Below are 20,594 nucleotides of genomic sequence, written 5' to 3'. Positions count from 1 at the left end.
TGTTGTGTGTGCTTTTCTGCTCCCAGGGAGTTCTGTCCAACATCTCTTCTATCACTGATCTCGGCGGCTTTGACCCGGTCTGGCTCTTCCTTGTGGTGGGAGGAGTGATGTTCATTTTGGGATTCGCAGGGTGCATTGGAGCTCTCCGGGAAAACACCTTCCTCCTCAAGTTTGTAAGTATCAGACTTTATGCTCTCAGCTTGAGAGCCAAGCTCTTATCTTACATCCAGAGGATGCTGTATCTACAGGCAAGACAGGGAGCTGAACCAAAGGCAAGAATATGGCAAAGGTAATGCTTTTCTGTTAGACAGTTCACTTGCCCCTCCTCTTCACCCCAAATACTTCTTTGATAATATAAATACCACCCCCATGCCTTCCATGGAGGTTTTTATACATGTATATCATGCATTCTGATCCCTAAAATACGTTTAGGACTAAGGGAAATATATATGTTTTTCTTAAGTAGTTTTCCCTCCTTTTTTACACACGTGGAGTCCTTGGGTGGTGCAGATGGTTAATGCACTCGGCTGTTAACTGAAAGGTTGGTGGTTCGACTCCAGCCAGAGGTGCCTCAAAAGAAAGGCCTGGCGATCCACTTCTCTCAAAAAATCAGCCATTGAAAACCCTGTGGAGCACAGTTCTACTCTGATAACACGTGGGATCACCATGAGTTGGAATCTGGTTTAGTTTTTTTTTTTTTTTGGCTTGGTTTTAAGCACAGAGTAATCAGAGAGCTGGTCAGGTAACTGCTTTCTCTGGTCAGGCCTAAGCACAGTGGCTGTGAGCTGTCCAGATTAAAATCTGTCAAGCAGCAGGTTTTAATAAATAGGGAAAAACAGTAGAAGGTAAATTTCCTTTGGACTCTGTCAGTATACGATGCTCATTTGTATGACCAGCATAATTTTTAGATCCCTTCAGAGTGTTAGGTGTGATCACTGTTAGCCTGGATATTTGTGGAGGAGAGATTTTAAGAAGAAGTATAAATATGTTCATTTAAAAACTTTTATAAATAACACACGTAGTTTTTTAAAAATAAAAAACAAAGAGGTTTCAGTAATTAAAAAACCAAAAAGGATTATAATATCCTCCCCCAGATCCATGTATAAGTATTAAAAGTGAAAGTACAGAATGCAAAGTAAAAGCCTTTCCTTTGGAGATTGTTCCAGAGGAGAACAGAATGGCGTTTGCTTACATATGTGCATCTTAAATAGGTTTGACGTGTTTGGCTGGGGTAGCCCAAGGTCAGCCAATGTGCCTGTCAGTACAGAGTGTGGTATTCTGGGGGCGTCAGCCCTGAGTAGAGCAGCCTCCACTCCCCGTGTCCAAGCACAGGGAAAAAGAGCAAAAGAACACACCATCCGGTGGTGAAGGAAGACCATAGGGTGTCTAGAGAACGATCTTAGTGTAAGATCGTCTGTTACTAGAATCATGCCTAGTCATTATTGTCACAACAGCGTCTAGGGACATTTTGATTTAAGACAGTAGGATGTAATAGAACTAGTCCCAACAGCCATGGCGTACGGGATTCTCATCCCCAGCATTTCTGCCTCATCTTCCTCTGGCATCTTCTCTTGAACATCCCTGAGAGAAGCCTCACTGTGCTCTACGCAAGGCATCCTATTCTGAATTTGGGCAGCGTCTGACTCAGAGAAGGTTTTGAAAGAGGCTGTTTAACCTGAAAGGTCATGTGACTCACGCTAACACGGAAAACTAAAGGATACTTGGTCTTGTGTACAATTTAATGAGTTCTCTGTTCTGTACAGATAGGCCATTGGTGAAAGTAGCCATATCTCCTAATTCCCCTCTTACACACACACGCACACGCACGCACACACACACACACACACCCCCACAACCAAATACTTCATCCTTTACCTAGTCAGAGGCCCATGGAGTCACCAGAAGAGCTCTGTTCCTACGCATGGCCTGCCAACTTGCCAGTCTTCTTGGCATGAGGTTCCCCTAAATGCTGAGCTCACCTCGCTGAGTCTTTCTGTAGCCTGACTGGGCCCCAGGTCATACTTACCAGTTGCCACTATTTTATTAGTTTTGAAAAGGCCTCCATGCCCTAACAGCGATCACAATAGAAGGTCCAGGAGAGAGTAGGAGAAAAATGTAGAAGAAATTCAAATTCACACACACACACACAAAAAGACCATACTTGCTGGTTTGACAGTCTGGAGAAACCCCAAGAGTGTAGTGTCTGGACACCCTTTTAACTCAGTACTGAAGTCACTCCTGAGGTTCACTCTTCAGCCAAAGGTTAGACAGGTCTATAGGAACAGTAATAACATGTGAGGAGTGTGCTTCATAGTTCAATTAATGCATAGGACACTAAAGGGCACACCAGCCCAAAAGCAAAGACGAGAAGGCAGGAAGCAACAGGAAAACTGAACGAATGGAAACAGGGAGCGCAGGACGGAGAAGGGGAGAGTGTTGACCCATCACAGGGTTGTCAACCAATGCCACAGAACAAGTTGTATATTAATTGTTTAACAAGAAACTAATTTGTTCTATAAACTTTCACCTAAAGCACACACATACACACACACACACAAAAAGGCCTCCATGCCCTAAAAGATGGGATCCTCTTTAATATGGTTTTCTTGAATGTAGTTTAGCTTATAGTGGGCAGGCCCTTTAGTACAGTTTATTAGTTTTGTAGTTGAAGATACCAGGATTAACTGAACAGGGAGAAATCTGCATATTTCTCTAAATTAGTACCTTAACTTATGAAGTCCCATGTTGTAAATAAAGAGGATTGTGTTATTTCTTGCCTTTTTTTAAGTCTTGGAGAATATGTAAAATGGCCTCTCTCTCCATGAAATGGATCAATAAAAACTGACCTAGAATATTCCTTGAGTAGGACATATGACACAAGTAAATGTCAGCGTGACCCCAAACATCCTTGATTCTCTGATGCCACGAGGCTAGCAGTGCTGAGGAAAAAGCCAAGAGCTAAGAAACTGTGAACTAGAAAAGGATTTTCCTTCTTGACTGACGCCCCAGGACAAGAGCTGTGAGTCAGTCTCTGTACCTTTGGAAATAGAGGAAATTCATTCACAGGGCTTGGGACGTGTAGATTTCTGCCAAATATGTGAAATGAATTGAATTTGGACTCAATTTTTGAGATATGCGTTATGTAAACATTATGAGAACATTTACCAGAGGACCTGGAAAATGGACTTATCTAACTTACGGAGGTGAGAATGAAAATCTAATTAAAATCTTAGAATGACTACGGCCTCCGTGTTTTGTGTGGATGTGCATGTGTGCCCCATGAGATTTATCATTTCTACAGTGTGGTAACTGTCATATACCCTTCCCTCTCAGTTACTAACCTAAAGGTTGGCGATTTGAACCTAACCAGAGGTGCTGAGGAAGAAAGGCCTGACAATCTGCTTCTGTAAAGATTACAACCAAGAAAACCCTGTGGAGCAGTTCTGTAACACATGGGGTTGCCATGGGTCGGAACTGACTCAATGGCAACGGGTTTGTTTTTTTTTTCTCCACCCCACACCTTCCTAGAACTGCCTTGACACCCTGGATAAACTGTCAGATATACTAACATCTAATACGAAGTGCCCCCCACATGCTTTCCCACCCCCACCTCCATCCCCCCATGACGTACAGATACATTCCACCCGCTGTGGGGCTTTGAAAGCAGGGGTATGATCTCACCCATCCTGGCATTTGCAAAGCCCATTTAGCACAGGGCCTGACGCACAGTGGGTCATTTGGTAGATGTTTACTGAGTGAACTGTTTTTTTGGTCTCCCTAATTTCAGTAAGTAACCGTGTGGTTTCCTTTGCACCCTGCCCCCAATTCATTTTCCTCTTGGCAGGCTGTGTGATGTCTGCTTGCTGAATATGAAAACAGCAGACCGCTTCAGCTCTCTGCCTCCTCAACTGCTCAGTCTCCCACAGCCCTCAGGAGCTCCGCTGAGCAGGAGTGGCCCAGTGACACCCTTTCTGTTGCGGTCACCACAAGAGCTTACCTGCAGTTTACCTCATTTCTCATAGTCTAGCAAAAAGAAAAAAGGAAAGTGGTGAGAATGCAGGGGTGGGAAGAATCATGGGGGTATTGATATGACTAAGTTGAGGCTCTTCTGAGTCTTCTAGATGGAATGGAAATATCTCCAGATTTAGTGGCAATTATCACATTGCCTTATGGTCTGTAGCCTTCCTTTCTATATTCTTGCGTTCTGCATTAGCCAGAAGTTTTCATTTGGCTGCTTTGGGATCTTATTTAAAGTGCTTCCTGAGACCAGTGCTTCATAAAGGAAGAATAGCACAGCTAGCGTTCCCAAGGAAGCCCCTCAGCCCAGTGGTTTCATTTTGTTTTCATGATGAGAAATTATTTTAATGCTGCAGTCACCTTCCTGCTCACTACTGCTCCATCTAAGAGGAACATGTCTGCTGTTTCACCCTGTATAGCAGGTGCAAAGGGTAATGAGAGCTGTGACTGAATCCACACACTAACAAATGACAGGCGATCTTAAAATATTGGGATAATCTATCCTTCAGCATTACAGAAGCTTACTGGAGGTAGAGGCAGGTCATTGTTCAAGCATCTGGCAGTACATTAATCACGAGAAATTCATTAGGCCATAATGTGGGTCTAATGTGAAATTCCTGTGATCCATGTTTGCTTATGGGCTTTGTTGGTTAATTACCAAATGGAACACCAGAGCCCCTAAAATGTGATTATGAAATGATTTTTTTTTTAAACCCTTTCGTGGAGTGTAATTTTCTATTAATAAATCTCAAGAATTTAAGATTATGTGCTTTGGAGATGTGTCACAATGCAATGTAATTACAGACCTTTTTCAAGAGGAACCATTTAACTATCTGTGGTCTAAAGAGCCTGCATAACTGTTCTCTGTGTCTGTGTCTCTTGTCTTAGTTTTCTGTGTTCCTGGGAATTATTTTCTTCCTGGAGCTCACTGCTGGGGTGCTGGCGTTTGTATTCAAAGACTGGATCAAAGACCAGCTGTATTTTTTTATAAACAACAACATCAGAGCTTACAGGGACGACATTGATTTGCAGAACCTCATAGACTTCACCCAGGAATATGTAAGTGTAAATTTGGTTTATTTGTACGTTGAGAACCTTCTTGGAAGGATGACCCCAATGAACACTCGTCTTGGTTTCTGTATGACCGGCTGGAACCTACCTCTGACTCTTCTGCATTATGTTTGTTTGTTCACTTGTTTTCTGATGAGCTGTATGACTTATGGGCTTTGTACCTTAAGCAGGAATATCCTAGTTTCATTATTTTAATTTGTATTAAATTAGAGGAGCAAAGAAGAAAATTCTTGGGCAAAAAGGTTATAATCACATTTGCTCTTTCCTATCAACATTTGAAGAACATTGTTAACAGGGAAAACCAGGTTTAAAATTGTATTTGCTAATTAAATACAGATGCTTTCCTGCCCCACCCCACCCCCATTTTGGTAACCCTCCATGCTTCACAGCTCAGAATAATATACTTATCAATAGGAGCTCTGTGGATAAACATTCTAACATATGCCTATCCAAATATTATATAGCTCATGCAGTTAAAGCCAAAAATTCAGAAATGTGTAAGCCCTTAAAAAAATCATGGAACCAAACCAGTTGCTGCTGAGTCAGTTTCAACTACTGGTGAGTTGTTTCTAATACGTAAAGAATCTGTGCAGTAGTGCCGCCTTCGCCCCCCACCTCCCACCCCTGCCCCGAGCTACTATGTGATGGCTTCTGATCGTTTGTCATCGCTCAGGGGCAAGAACAAAATAGCAGATGCCCGTTTTCACTCCAAATGCAAAATGGCATAAATAGGGGTCAAAAGACACAGATTCTAGTGCCAAATCTGATTAACTAAGTAACCCTGGGCACGTCCCTCTTTCCCCAATAATAAAATGGCAATAATGATAGCTACGGTCTATCTCATAGGATGCAAACAGTTAATAAGCTTAGCTGCTAGCCAAAAGATTGGAGGTTGGAGTCCACCCAGAGGCCCCTGGGAAAGAAGACCTGGTGATCTACTTCCAGAAAAATCAGCCAGTGGAAACCCTATGCAGCACAGTTCTACTGTGATAGACACAGGGTCCTCATGAGTCGGAATTGACTCAGTGGCAGCTGATTGTTGGTTTTAACTCACAGGGACATTATGAGACTCTAGTAAGACATATATAGTTTTATATTAGGCTTAAGATATTATTGTCCTACAAACTGGCCGGGTTTTATTTGCATATACTGAAAAACTGGATAAACTGAGCAGACAGGCATGGCTGTGTCAGTGATACTACTGTATACACGCAGGCTGGATGGCAAGCAGAAGCCCAGCAGAACAGTGGCCCTCTGCCTGGTTGGACAGTTTTACAGAGCAAGCTGGGGTTTCCTTTAATCAAGGAAGGAAGTGGCTGTATCTACTTGCCATGAATGAGGCCATCCTCCCTCGTTAGACACTCAGAACCAAGCTGTGCTATGCAGTTGGTTTTGTTCGGTGTCAGCAACAATTGCCCGGGAGTAAGTTGTACCTCAGGTGTGAAATTAAGTCCTATTTCATCTCCTCAGCGGCCCTCACTGTGTTGTTAGGTCATAATGGATGCAAGCTCACACCTTCCCAAGCAGTGTTCCTGCCCAGGTTGCATGACAAATCTGATGGAGCTCTGTAGGCAAACCTTGTGCTGCGCAATCCCAGCCCTCAGGAGGACCAGACGGTTTGACGAACATGGCTGTACACATTCTCTTGAAATGCTGTCGGCTTTATATAGAAATGTTACAGTTACTGCATATGATTTTATTTTTTTGTTGTGGAGTTTAGTGTTTTGAAGTAGCTGTTGGCCCTGAAAGCCTTTAAGTGGTCAAAGCCTGATGTTTGTTTAACTCAGAGACGTAGAGATAATCTAGCCAGGGGAGGGAGGAAGGGGTTTATGGAGCAGTTCTTCAGATAGACCCCATTCAAGACCCTCAGTTGACAGCTTACTTTATTATACAGGCAGTCCCCGGATTACAAAGGAGTTCCGTTCCTAAGTCTGTCTTTAAGTCAATTTTGTATGGTAAATTGGAACAGTTAGGTATGGTTTGTATCTAATGTCAGTCAGATGTTTGTCTTAGTATATAGTACATAATGTACCTTTCTGTGCATTAAAAACATTAAAGAAACACTTCCAGATACATTAAAACATCTTTAACATAATAAAATAACGATAATAATGTTTTGATGTACGTCACAAAGTAGCAACCATTTGTTATTACGAACCATTGTATGTACCTCAAATTTTTAATGTAATAGGCTTTATGGGAGTTGGTTCGTCACTATGTAACTGTGGGTTGTACTTAAGTCAGGTGTTTGTAACCTGGGTACTGCCTTATTTTAATCAGATGGTGTAGTCTTTTAAAGGAAAATGTGAATACATGCTCTTGTTTTTAAAATTTTATTTTAAAATTTAAAGAGTAGAAATAGATACATTATGAGAAGTAAGTCTAAATCTTTTGCGGTAATGGGTATGTTCACTATCTTGATTGTGGTGATGGTTTCACAGTGTGTACATATGTTAAAACATCAAATTGTGCACTTTAAACGTGCAGTTTATTGTATGTCAATTATACATCAATAAAACTGATTTTTTTAAAAAAAAAACATTAAAATGCAGAGATCAGAATTAAGCCCCTAGATATCCCACATACAACCCCAGTTGCCTCCATCAGACACTACCACTGTAGTTAGTGTCTTGTTTATCTTTCTACAGTTTTCCTCTGCGTACCCACACCAGACAGCTCTTGTTCTAACCACACCCTGCTGTGCAGCTCCTGCTCTGCCCTTCCTATGCTAACACTGTAGGTAGCAGGGTTTGTACCTTTCTCATCAATTGTCTAAATCACGTGCCAACATACCCTTACAGACCTTCAGCTTTAATTACTTTGAAGCTTTTACAGAGGCCCTTTAGGTTCACTTCGGCTTAAAAATAAATTGAGACAGAAGAGACAGAGCTGGCAGAAGCTGGGTGTTGTACTGGCGGGTATGAGTGTAGGCGCCTGATTGCCTCCAAGTCGAGATGTTCTAATTCTGTCCTGTTTGCTCTAGTGGCAGTGCTGTGGGGCTTTTGGAGCTGATGATTGGAACCTAAATATTTACTTCAATTGCACAGATTCCAATGCAAGTCGAGAGCGATGCGGCGTGCCATTCTCCTGCTGTACTAAAGATCCCGCGGTAAGCGAATGCCAGCAAACTGTTGGCCTGCTCTGGGCATCACACCAAGAGTGGGATTCGGCAGTCGGTGTTTTCTTGAAACCTCTTTTTACCCGCTTATGCCTAATTGTAGCTCCTGTAGGGGGTGTAGTGCTTAGATCTTCCCAGTAGGTGTTATCTTCACTAACATTAATTTAGCAGTAGGTGCTGGTTCCTGTTCTAAGCCTCGATGTGCTCTGGCTCATTTAAGCTCAGAACATTCCTACTGGTAGATACCACCCTTATCCTCCTTTTACAGGTGAAGACACCAAGGCACACAGGGTTTAAGTAACTTTCTCAAGCTCACGCTGCTAGCAAGCGATGGAGTTGAGCTTCAAACCAGACAGTTTGCCTATGTTACCTATGTTACTCCTTCTTTACAAGAAGGATGGGCTCATATGTGAGTTCTCTTCATTGGTTTGGGTTGGTAACCCTTTTCTTCCTGGCTTAGTTCTGGGGAAAATATGAGGAGTAGAAGAGTTTGAGACAAAATAGGGCTCAGATGTAGGAAGACCACAGCCACCCAGACTCTTAGGAGTTGTAATGACTATAGTAATGAAAGTTTGTATTTTACTTTTTAAAAGGAAAAAATATAAAACCTATCCATAAGCCACTCCCTTTTACTATGGGTTTGATTGCATTTGGGTCAAATCATGTGCCTAGTATACAGAATGTCATGCAACTCCCGTGTTATAAGTTAAACACCAGAATTGAGTGTTAGAACGACACGTGTGAGAAGTTGCTTCTGCACTTGGCCCTGCACACTCTTACACTGTAGCCCTTCAGGGACTTTGCAGCCTCTCTTTGACATTTTGGTCCCCAGGTATCCTCCTGAAGACACCCTCACCCCCAATTAGCAGTGCCAGGTGGATGCTGATGAGTTTAGCTGTGGTGTTCCTCCTGCAAGATAGAGGGCATGGAGCTCTTCTGAAGGGGCAGTAGTCTTAGGGTGGAAAAGCAGAACTTCCCTGCAGGTCTCCTCGGCCAGCTGCTCATTGAAGGGTTGGCCTGAGCTGTTTCTCTTGGTCTGAAGGAGACTAAGAATCACTAAGAAGGGTGCTACCCTGGTGCTGAGACCTGGCCAGATCTCAAGTGGAACCAGCCTTTCTCACCGGCTACTTTCTCGCTCTCCTTGGGTCAGTCTGAGGAGGGTGGAAGGCAGGAGACTGCCCAGCAGGAAGCCCACCGTGCCCACTCTAGGCAGCCTTGCCACTGACCAGCCAACACTGAATTGTCCTCCTCTGTGTCCAGTTCCTGCCCTATGTTAACATTCCATCAGAAGAATTCTGAAGATCCTCAGAAGGCAGTATGCCTCCCCTTTCAACTACAGAGCCTCTAGCTAGAGACAGCTCATGCCTTAAGCTCTAAAGTAATAAAATCTACCCCATACCCACAGAGGAGTGAAATAAACCCAAAAAAGTGGAACTCACATTTCTGATCAGACCCTGTGAGATATCAAGCTGTCCATGTGATATGTGGTGAGGACATGGTTTTGTTTTTTAACTATTAGAGTAATGCATGCTCATTGAAAAACAATACATCCACAATATAGAAGTATATAGATTAGAAAGTGGAAGTCCCCTAAAAGGCCATAAATGAAGACAGCCATTACGCCCTTTAACTGTGATTTTTGTCTATGTCTCCAGTTCCCGGGAAGTTCTCGAGGTTATTAACTTTGTATATTTAGGCTCCTGCATAATGGACTTGCTACACTTTCTGATATTCCTTGAGCTTCAGTCTTCCTCATTTGTAAAATGGAGTTTAAATTTTTAATACCTGTTTGAAATGATTGTTATAGTAATTACTTGGGATAATGTAGGCGAAGGGCTTGACACAGTGCCTGTGACACATCCATGCTCAAATACGCATTTCACCACTGACCCTTACTAAGGTCTTCTGCTCACTCCTAGGTGGGCTTTCTCTCTTACAAAAGTGAATTTCACTTTTTTGTTTTCTTTCTCCACCAGGAAGATGTCATCAACACTCAGTGTGGCTATGATGCCAGGCAGAAACCAGTAAGTGGAATCTCATTATTTTGTCACTTAGCACAAGGGGCGTTTAGAAGAGCTCTTGAATATGCAGGGTGCTGTGGCAGTATCTGTGACACTGTGCTCTCCTCTTCCCTTGTAAAGGAAGTGGATCAGCAGATTGTAATCTACACGAAAGGCTGTGTGCCCCAGTTTGAGAAGTGGTTGCAAGACAATTTAACCATCGTGGCTGGCATTTTCATAGGCATTGCATTGCTGCAGGTAAGACAAGGATTAAAAGAAACACCCGTTGCTGTCGAGCTGATTCCAACTCATGGTGATACCATGTGTTACACCGTAAAACTGCTCCATAGGGTTTTTTTAAATTAAAAAAAAAAGAAAATGTTGCTGTTAAGTCTATTCCAACTCATGGCACCCCATGTGTCACAGCATAGAACTGCTCCATTGGGTTTTATTGGCTGTAGTCTTTATGGAAGCAGATTGCCAGGCCTTTCTTTCGTGGTGCCATTGAGTGAGTTTGAACTGCCAGCCTTTAAGTTAGTAGTCAAACACAAACCGCTTGTGCCACCCAGAAACCTTAAGACAAGGATGTTACAGGGAAATGATGCCCTGAGAGAGCCCTCACCAGGACAGGAACCTTAATTAATCACCTGAATTTCAAAGTTTTTAAAATCCACTGAAGGGCTGGGGAATAGACCTAAAACTATTTTGTTTGCATTTTGTTATAGCTCTGATTTTAGATGCTACTGTACTGAAATACCTTAGGAAACCTTTTTTTCCCTTTGAAGATTGATTGGGTCAGTAGTTGCCTGCTGGCATTCCTGCGTGTCCAGGGGCTCGATAATGCTGCATTGTGACAGCTGGGGCAGATGTGAATGGTCAGAGTAGGGCTCAGTGGCAAGGTTAAGTGAGGCTTCAGGATTTTCACAGAGATGCTGTGCCTTTTTCTCTCTGGACCACCTTGCCAAAGTGCTAGTGAGGGAAAGGAGCACCCACTTTCCATCCTGGGCAGTCTCAAGAACTCGACTTTTCATGCTTTGCAGATGTGATACTTACCGTGGCGGGTTCAAAATGGGGCACAGTGGTTGGAAGAAATTAAAGAAGACCTAAATGGAAAGACATCTTGCATTCATGAGTTGGAAGACTTAATATTGTTAAGATGATAATACTCCTCAGACTGATCTACAGATTCAATGCAATCTCTATCAAAATTTCAACTGCCTTTTTTGTGTGTGTGAAAAGGAGCCCTAGTGTGGTGCAGTGGTTAAGCGCTCAGCTGCTAACCAAAAGATCGCTGTTTCGAACCCTCCAGCCACTCCATGGGAAAAAGATGTGGCAGCCTGCTCTCGTAAAGATTACAGCCTTGGAAACCCTATGGGGCAGTTCTAATGTCCTATAGGGTTGCTAGGAGTCGGAATCAACTCGATGGCAATGGGTTTGGGTTTTTTTTTTTCCTGTAAAACAAGACAGGGTGATCCCAAAGTTCATATGGAAATGCAAAGTACCCCAAATAGCCAAAACAAACTTGAAAAAGAACAAATTTGGAAGACTCACATGTCCAATTCAAAACTTATTAAAAGCTACAGTATCAAGATAGTTTGGTATTAGCATAAGGTTAGACATATAGATCAATGGAATGGAATTAAGAGTCCAGAAATAAACCTATATATCTATAGTGAAATTATTTTTGACAAGGGTGTCGTGATCATTCAGTGGGGGAAAGAATAGTATTTTCAACAAATGGTGCTGGAACAACTGGATATACATATGCAAAAAAATGAATTTGGACCCCTACTTTATACTATATACAAAAATTAACCATTTCACACCTATTAAGATGGCTATTATTAAAAAAATAACACTAAAATAAGTATTGGCAAGGACATGGAGAAATTGAAACCCTTATCCATTCCTGAGGAATGTAAAATGGTATAGCTACTATGGAAAATAATTTGGCAGTTTCTCAAAAAGTTAAATATATAACTACCATATGACCCAGCAATTCTCCTCATGGGTATATACCCCTAAAGAATTGAAAGCAAGGACTCAAACAGATACACCAGTGCTTATTGCAGCATTATTAACAATAGCAAAAGGTAGAAACAAGCCAAATGTCCATCAGCAGATGAATGGATAAACAAAATGTGGTATATGCATGCAATGGAGTATTACTCAGCATAATGAGAAATGAAGTCCTTGTATATGCTACAGCATACAAAGATGAACCTTAAAAACATTATGCTAAGTGAAATAAGTCAGACACACAAAAAAAATACTATATGATCCCACTTAATATGACATATCTAGAATAGGCAAATGTATAGAGATAACAGTTTATTAGTGGTTACCAAGGGTGAGTGGGAAGGGGAAATAGGGAGATACTGCTTAAAAGGTACTGAATTTCTGTTTGGGGTGATGAAAAATTTTGGAAACAAATACTGTATTTTATGCAAATAACATGTGCCTTCTATGTTTGCCAACTGCTCCTTCCCCCGGCAAGGTATTTTCCTAAGCCTGCTATGCTAATTTTTTTTTTTTTTTTTTCAGCAACATGTAAAAAAAAAGATTGGCATAGCAGCGCTTAGGAAAATACCTTGGGGGGGAGGGAGTAGTTAGCAAACAAAAGTAGAAGGCATGCGTTATTTGCGTAAAAGTTACAGTAGTGGTGATGGTTGCACAACATTGTGAATATAATTAATGCCACTGAATTTTACACTTAAAAATGATTAAAATGGCAAATTTTATTTTATATATATTTTACCACAATAAATAAATTAAAATGATCAAAAACCTAAATGTAAGAGCTAAAGCTGTAAAATTCTTAGAGGAAAACACACATGTAAATTTTTGTGACCTTGAATTAGGCAATAGTTTCTGAGATATGACACCAAAAGCACAAGCAACCATGGAAAAATAGGTAAATAGGACTTCACCTAAATTAAAAACTCTGTTCAAAACTATACCATCAAGAAAGTGAAAAGACAACCCAAAGAATGGGAGAAAATATTTGCAAATTATTTTTCTGATAAAGATCTAGTATCCAGAATATATAAAGAACTTCTACAAGTCAACAATAAAGAGACAACTCAATTTAAAAACGGGCAAAGGATTTGAATAGACATTTCACCAAAGAAGATAAACAAATGGCCAAAAAGCACATGAAAAGATGCTCAACATTATTAGTCATTAGGGAAATTCACTTCAAAACTATAACGAGATACCACTTGGCACCCACTAGGATGGCTATAATAATATTTAAAAAAACGTGTTGATGAGGATGTGGACAAATTGGAACCCTCATACATTGCTGGTTAGAATATAAAATGGTACAGCTGCTGTGGAAAACAGTTTGGCAGTTCCTCAAAAAGTTAAGCATGGAGTTACCATAAAACCCAGCAGTTCTACTCCTAGGTATACACCCAAAAGAATTGAAAACATATGTTCACACAAAAACTTGTAAATGAATGTGCATAGCAGCATTGTTTATAATAGCTAAAAAGTAAAAACAACCCAAATTGTCCATCAACTGATGAATGGGTAAACAAGATGTACAAGATATGGTACAACCAATGTGATGGAGTATTATTCAGCCATAAAAAGGAACAAAGGACTGATACATACTACATACAACATGGATGAACTTTGAAAACATACTAAGTGAAAGAAGACAGACACAAAAGGCTACATATTGTGTAATTCCACTTACATGAAATGTCCAGAATAGGCAAGTCTAAAGAGACAGAAAGTAGATTAGTGGTTGCCAGGGGCTTCGTGGAAGGGGGAATGGGAGTGATGGGGTTTTTTTTTGGGGTTGATAAAGATATTCTGGAATTAGTGGTGAACATTGCACTTCCTTGTGAATATACTAAATATATTGAATTACATACTTTAAATGAGTGAATTATATGGTATATGAATTATATCTCATTAAAAAAAAATCAAAGATTAAAAAAAAAAAAAAAATGGGGCCCAGTGGCCAAGGAAAAGCCTAAAGAGGTTAGAGTTTCATTGTTTGACTCTCTTTTCCTTCTTTTCTCAGATTTTTGGGATATGCTTGGCCCAGAATTTGGTTAGTGATATTGAAGCTGTCAGGGCTAGCTGGTAGAGCACCTGCAACAGCTGTGCAAGACACTGGACAGACCCAAGCCTTCCTGACCCTTTCATGTGCTGAACTGATGTCCAAGCTGCGTGGACCCCAATCCCAGAGGCATCCTTCAACCCCACCTGATGGAGCTATCAAGACCTTGTTTCTTGGGGGAGAGTAAAACTGGGAAATGCTGCTCACTGACAGAATTTTTTAAAAAAATAACCAGTATGAAAGTTCTTGCGCTGTGTATCTCTACTGTAGCCATGGATTTGTGGCTGGTTGGACACTTACCAAAAGCAAACAAAAAAATGGGGGTGGGGACCCAAATGTACTTAAATAGAAATGGAATACCCTTGAATTTGTGAAAAATACCATTTTGTTCTCCACTTCAGTAACTGGAGGGCTGTCAGAGGTAGTTTGGTTCTTCGTCACCATCTGAAGGACTGCCTTTTGTTCCAGGGCCTAAAGAGGTGCATCTTTTCTAAAACTCAGCCCCTCACCGGGGAGGGCAGTGTTTTTGAGCATCCCTCCACTGTACATTTCGAGAAACGGTTACAGTGATCATCCCAGGAAGAAACCAGCTTGTCTTTGGGTTCAGGTTTTGTGGTGATCGCACTCAGCAAGTAACTGTGAGGGCACACGGTCTATTCTGGAGTGTCACCTTCTAAGAGGAGTTGTGGATACCATGTGCGTGGAGCCAGGGCGCTGGAAGACTTCATAATGTTGTATTTTGGCAGGATAGACCTTTTTCTAAGTTGGCCTGAGCTTTATTTATCAATGAAATCCAAGGAGAAAAGTATGAGGAGGTTAATGAAGAGGTATTAGCTAAGTGCCCCCCTCCCTCCAATCACTACCACCAAATCAGTTGTTGGATTCTTTGGAAACTCTGGAATACTCTGTATTGGGGTTCTTTTTTCCATCTCCCAAAGGCAAAAGCTATGATAGTTTCTCATAAAGTTTCTTTTAAAATGTTTTTTTACTCAGTTGAAATATTAATTTTTCTTTTGTACCATCCGACCTGCATGCCCTGTGAATCTGAATCTGCCAAGTCCCTTTCCTGCCACCCTTTCTACCAACATTTACATGTGTTATTTGGTCCGCATTTCTTTCAGAGAGTCATGGCCTTGGGAGGCCATGGCGAGTCCTCCTCAGCCTCGCTGGGAAGCGACCAGCTGTGATGTCACAGATGCATCCGTGGACTCCACTCTTGTTACAGTGTCCTCTTCCTGGCCTTTTCTGCACCCTCCCTCTCTTGCTCTTTGAGTGGAAATAAACCCACTTCCAAAACAGTGTTGCTATGATCAAAAAGCTTCCAGTGGTTTTTTGTTTTTTCTTACTGTTTTAGTTTGCTTTTATTAAAAAAAAAAAAAAAAGTAGTGGATGGTCAGAGCTCTGTCTGTTTTCTTACTGCAGACTAAACATCAGAGTGGTAAAAAAAACCCATTGCTGTCGAGTCAACTCTGACCCATAGCGACCCTGTAGGACAGAGTAGAGCTGCCCCAATAGGGTTTCCAAGGCTGTAATCTTTATGGAAGCAGACTGTCACACCTTTCTCCCTCCGAGCAGCTGGTGGGTTCAAACTGTCCACCTTTTGGTTGGCAGCTGAGTGCTTAACCACTGCGTCACCAGGGCTCCTTTTATCGGAGTGGTAACAAAGCACAAATACTTTGGAGTAGAGTGCATTAAACGGGGGCAAGCGTTCTGTGACAACAAGGTGGGAAACCACCTCCTTGGCACTGGTGCTGCCACCCCTGCCCCGCTCCATCTGGGACGGACGAGTTTTACCCCCAGGTTTTAATGCAACTGGTGTCTGTGAATATGTCTACCAGAATATTGCTCTCCTGGGGAGCAGATATTAGTCTGTGGAATGCTGGGGAAACCACAGGCATGTTTTACAGCAATGACACATTGGCCAACACATAAATTGGGCAGCTGGTTAGCATACTTGGTGGAAATTTAGCAAGGTTTTATATTTCAGCACCATGTTGCATCGCTGTGGCTGATGAGCGGTCAGTCCGCTCAGAGAAAGGACAAGAATTCTTTTAAAATCCAGTCTTCACAGTTTGGGCGTGTGTATGACTATGCACGTGTGTGTTTGTGTTTCTGTATAGTTAGAGAAGTTCATTCCATATTCTGGCTGTCAGATGGTCTTATTTCATCTCTGCCCCCACCACAGTTGTCATTTTGTAATGTCTTTCCAACATGGAGAAGTCTAGAGCTCTCCATTTGGCACTCTTGTCTTCTTTGTTCCCTCATTCTCCAGCAAACTCCATCTGACCTCTTGACTCAAAATCAGACAAGACCCCCTACCCTTTGGCATATCCAGTGAAAGGCCAAACAGCAAATCCAAGTGAGTTTTAAATTTTAATTAATCATTCTTTATTTTTTACACTTGAAAGTGATCGTAATAAAGGCTGTCATTAATAAACTTGGTTCTACCTTACGTGGAGTTATGTCTTTCTTCACTTCTCTCTTGACAGTGTGAAATTCCCTAATTCCAGTGGTTCTCAAACTTTAGCGTACATCAGATTTACCTGGAGGACCTGTTAAAACAGATTGCTGGGCCTCATCCCCAGAATTTCTGATTTGCATTTCTGACAATTCCCCAGGTAATGCTATTGCTGCGTGTCCAGGGACCACGCCTTGAAAACCCCTGCTCTACTCCAGTTTTCTAAGAGGGGAAGGATAAAGGTAAAATTTGGGGCCTGGAGAGGGAAATTTGCACTGCTGGACTCGAGTAAGGAGACACAGGGGTGCTGAGCTGGGTGTGTAGGAATCTCCAAGGTCATTGTCTGCTGGCCATACCTACCTGGAGACCATTTAAAATACTGATCCCAAGGCTTTCCTTCTAGCGGTTTTGGTGTGGGGTACCCAGCATCTGTATTTTTAGAAGCTCCCATTAGTATTTAATGCACATTCAGACTTAGGACTCATCGACCTAGATAAATGTTGATCATATTCATACCCTTTTTACAATAAAATAATTTCTAGCAGCCCCTTCTAACAGGAATCTTAAAAACTCATTTGAGAAATACCAACCTAAATGTCTTCTCATTGTGAACTATCAGTGCTGAAGAAAACTTCTTTCTTTTAAATTGGTTAAATACGGTCTTCAAATGAAAATGCAAGATTTTATTGTTCCGATAATATGCTCAGACCCTGACACTATGTCCTAAGACTTTGAGAAACATTTTGTCTCAGTTCCCTGGGTATTTGAAACAAAAACGTTATTTTGACTTATAAGGAAATTTCTTAGTGGTAACTGTAAATAACCAATCCCCTTTTCTTGAGTTTTCTTAGCTGTACTGAAGAGATTAGTTAATGGGTCCACTTGTCTCATTGCAAACTCTAGGCCAACAAAGGAGAAAAAATACTCAGAAATAAAAGGATGCTATGTCTGTAAAATTCAAAACTTGCAAGTTTTTTCCTTCAGTGTTTAAGAAGATATATCTCTATTGTTTGACCTGTTTCCACAAACACTATTGCTTCCATAATTTAAAAATTAGTTTGAAACAGTGGCTGCAACAATGGGCTCAAACATAGCAACGATTGTGAGGATGGTGTAGGAGCAGGCAGCATTTCATTCTGTTATACATAAGGTCTGCTATGAGTTGCAGCCTGTCATGGTTTGAATTATGTCCCCCAAAAAGTGTGTGTATCAGTTTGGCTGGGCCCTGATTCCTGGTACTGGGTGATTTTCCTGTATGTTGTAAACCTGCCTTTATGATGTTAATGAGGGAGGATGTGTGGCAGTTGTGTTAGTAAGGCAGGACCTGATCTACAAGACTGGATTGTGTCCTGAGGCAATGTCTTGGATATAGAAGACAGAAGTGAGCAGTGAGACAGGGGGACCTCATACCATCAAGAAAGCAGTGCTGGGAGCAGAGCACGCCCTTTGGACTGGGGTCCCTGCGCAGAGAAGCTCCTAGTCCAGGGGAACACCGAAGAGAAGAAGGCCTACAGAAAAAGCCTTCCCCTGGAGCTGACACCCTGAATTTGGACTTTTAGCCTACTTCGACTGTGAGGAAATAAATTTTTCTTCATTAAAACCATCCACTTGTGGTATTTCTGTTACGGCAGCACTAGATGACTAAGACAGAGCCGAATAGACAGCACCTAAAACAATAGAAATATCTAATACAGTTTTTTAAAAATGAACTCAGGAGTTAAAAAGTAGAATTTTGTATCATGCAGTACTTGAAAAAAAAAATGCATTGACTTTGTTTTCTTCCTCCTCTTTCTTCTACCAGGGAATAAACCTGCTTTTTTCATGCCCCAGGTCCTTCCTTTCCCCAAGAGGATTCCTGAAAGTGTTTCTTGGCTTTTTCTTATTATGCAAAATGTTTTATCATTCATGCCCCTGTTCTGTGTGGGCCGGAAAGGAATAATTTTGCAGTTTTATGTAGCTCCTCTCAGCCTGCTTCCGGCTCGCTTGGATAGGAGCCCTGAGAAGCCAGTGGACGGAACAATGAGGAGACAGAGCACAGGGACCTGGCAGGCCCTCCCAGTGCTCTCTGTAATTTATTCCACGAAGCCCTCCTTCTCTAGGGAAATCCTGTTTAGACCTCCAAGGAAGAACTGGAATCCTCTTCGTAAACTCTGGCCAATGAAGTTTCAGGGACAGCACTCACTGTCCATTGAGGTCATGGGGCTGTTTCTAGGTGCTTCCCTTCTCTGCTACTGAGAAGCCTAGTCTCTGACTGAACCAGAAAGGAAATGCAGTGTTGTCTGGAAGTGTACTAATGTTGGCCTATCATCATAACACTGAAATCAAAAATCGATCGAAAAATCTACACACAATAACACTCAAGACACTGAGGTGTGTTTGGGTGCACGGGTGGGGAGCAAGGAAGAGAAGCTGAACTCTGGACAGGACAAAGACCAAAGCCATCTTTAGACTGACCTGAGTGCTTTTGTTTTTTGGAGGAGTTTGCTACAAAGGCAGAGTTTATAAAAATGACAGTTTTCACTTATGGTATTTAATATAGCTTCTTGTGGAGTAGGAGTCCTGGGTGACTCAACTGGTTAAGCGCTCAACTGCTAACTGAAAGGTGGGTAGTTTGAACACACCCAAAGGCGCCTCAGAAGACAAACCGGGCAATGTGCTTCCAAAAGGTTACAGCCCTGAAAACCCACGGAGCAGTTCTACTCCCAACACATGGGGTCGCCATGAGTAAGAATCAACTTGACGCCAGTTTTGGTTTGGTTTCGTTTTGGTTGCCTTTGAAGTGTTCCTGCTGAGCGGTTCTCTCGTTTAAAGTTGCCATTAGTGAGAGGGTGGCTGGTTTATTTCACTCCTGGTTAACTCAAACCAACTCCTCTGAACCTGCACCGCCCCCTGCAATTTATTCCTTCACTTCTAGGAACTCACAACTGAAGGGAAGCTAAAGGAAGAGCTGGCTAATTCATGGGCTTTACTCTGTCCTAAATACACTCCGGGGGGTGGCGGGTGGGGGCAGTAATATGCAAAAAGATAGTGCTTCCTGTTTTGTTGCTATTCATTGAATGTGTACTGCCTTCTGTGTGGGGAAAAGCCAATTACAAAGTTACCTTTTATATCTCGAGCATTATGGTCATGTATTAGCTTTTGCAATTGGTTTCAACAGGAACGTTTTAATGGCCTGCCCTCTAGTGTCGAATATGTAAAACAACATCTGATCGGAGTTGGAATTATTACTAAAAGGGATGAAAACAGTATATATTCAGAGGCACTTGTGCTCTGGAGTATAGTGTGGAAAACATACACTAGCTATATGTTGGAGGTCCCTGGGTGGCGCAAGTGGTTTGTGATCAGCTACTAACCTAAAGGCTGGCAGTTTGAACCCACCCAGCAGCACCATGGAAGAAAGGCCTGGCGATCGCTTCTGTAAAGATTGCAGCCAAGAAAATCCTATGGAGACGTTCTACTCTGTAATACTTGGGGCCACCATGAGTTGGAATTGACGGCAACAAGTTTGGTATTTTGGTTTTAGCTATATAGGTTGCATGCTTAGGGCAGATAGGTGTCTTATTGCTTTTACACACCCCTGAAAATGATGTAACTTGTTTTGAAAGTTAGAGACAAGGGCATTTTGTATCCTTCACTATATCCTGATCTTGCTGCTCAGACTTTATTAGGGTAGTGCACACAGAGGGCATGCAGGTCAAAGCTGGGCACTGCTCTCATGCAAAGTCTCAGAAGACAGGTGATGGTCTAAAGTTGCTGATATGTCAGGCAGGTAGGCACTTCTCACCATAAAGATGCTGATTGTGGGGGAGGGAGGGAAGGGTGTCGGTTCCCCAACACTGTGCAGTCTACACTCCA

At 42.0% G+C, this 20,594-nt stretch overlaps 1 protein-coding gene across 9 annotated transcripts in view; it reads left to right on the top strand.

The window, feature by feature from the left end:
* Nucleotides 1–15,667, top strand: part of TSPAN5 (tetraspanin 5) — a 220,756-nt gene extending 205,089 nt beyond the window's left edge. For 2 of the 9 annotated variants that reach the window (XM_023725190.1, XM_023725195.1), the window contains exons 3-7: nucleotides 27–173; nucleotides 4,906–5,076; nucleotides 8,072–8,197; nucleotides 10,183–10,464; nucleotides 14,243–14,436. In XM_023725190.1, coding sequence (XP_023580958.1) covers nucleotides 27–173; nucleotides 4,906–5,076; nucleotides 8,072–8,197; nucleotides 10,183–10,464; nucleotides 14,243–14,308 — 792 coding nt within the window. In that variant the 3' untranslated portion in view covers nucleotides 14,309–14,436. Of the gene's footprint in view, nucleotides 1–26; nucleotides 174–4,905; nucleotides 5,077–8,071; nucleotides 8,198–10,182; nucleotides 10,465–11,246; nucleotides 11,384–14,242 lie in introns of those variants that run through there. The other 7 variants (XM_004390241.2, XM_023725194.1, XM_023725192.1 and 4 more) reach the window with 7 other exon arrangements.
* The last annotated feature ends 4,927 nt before the right edge of the window (nucleotides 15,668–20,594 follow it).

The sequence above is a fragment of the Trichechus manatus genome, unplaced genomic scaffold, assembly GCF_000243295.1.
Source record: "Trichechus manatus latirostris isolate Lorelei unplaced genomic scaffold, TriManLat1.0 scaffold00291, whole genome shotgun sequence".
NCBI lineage: Eukaryota > Metazoa > Chordata > Mammalia > Sirenia > Trichechidae > Trichechus > Trichechus manatus.
Note: the sequence above shows the minus strand (reverse complement) of the source record. Positions and strands in the feature narration are given on the sequence as shown.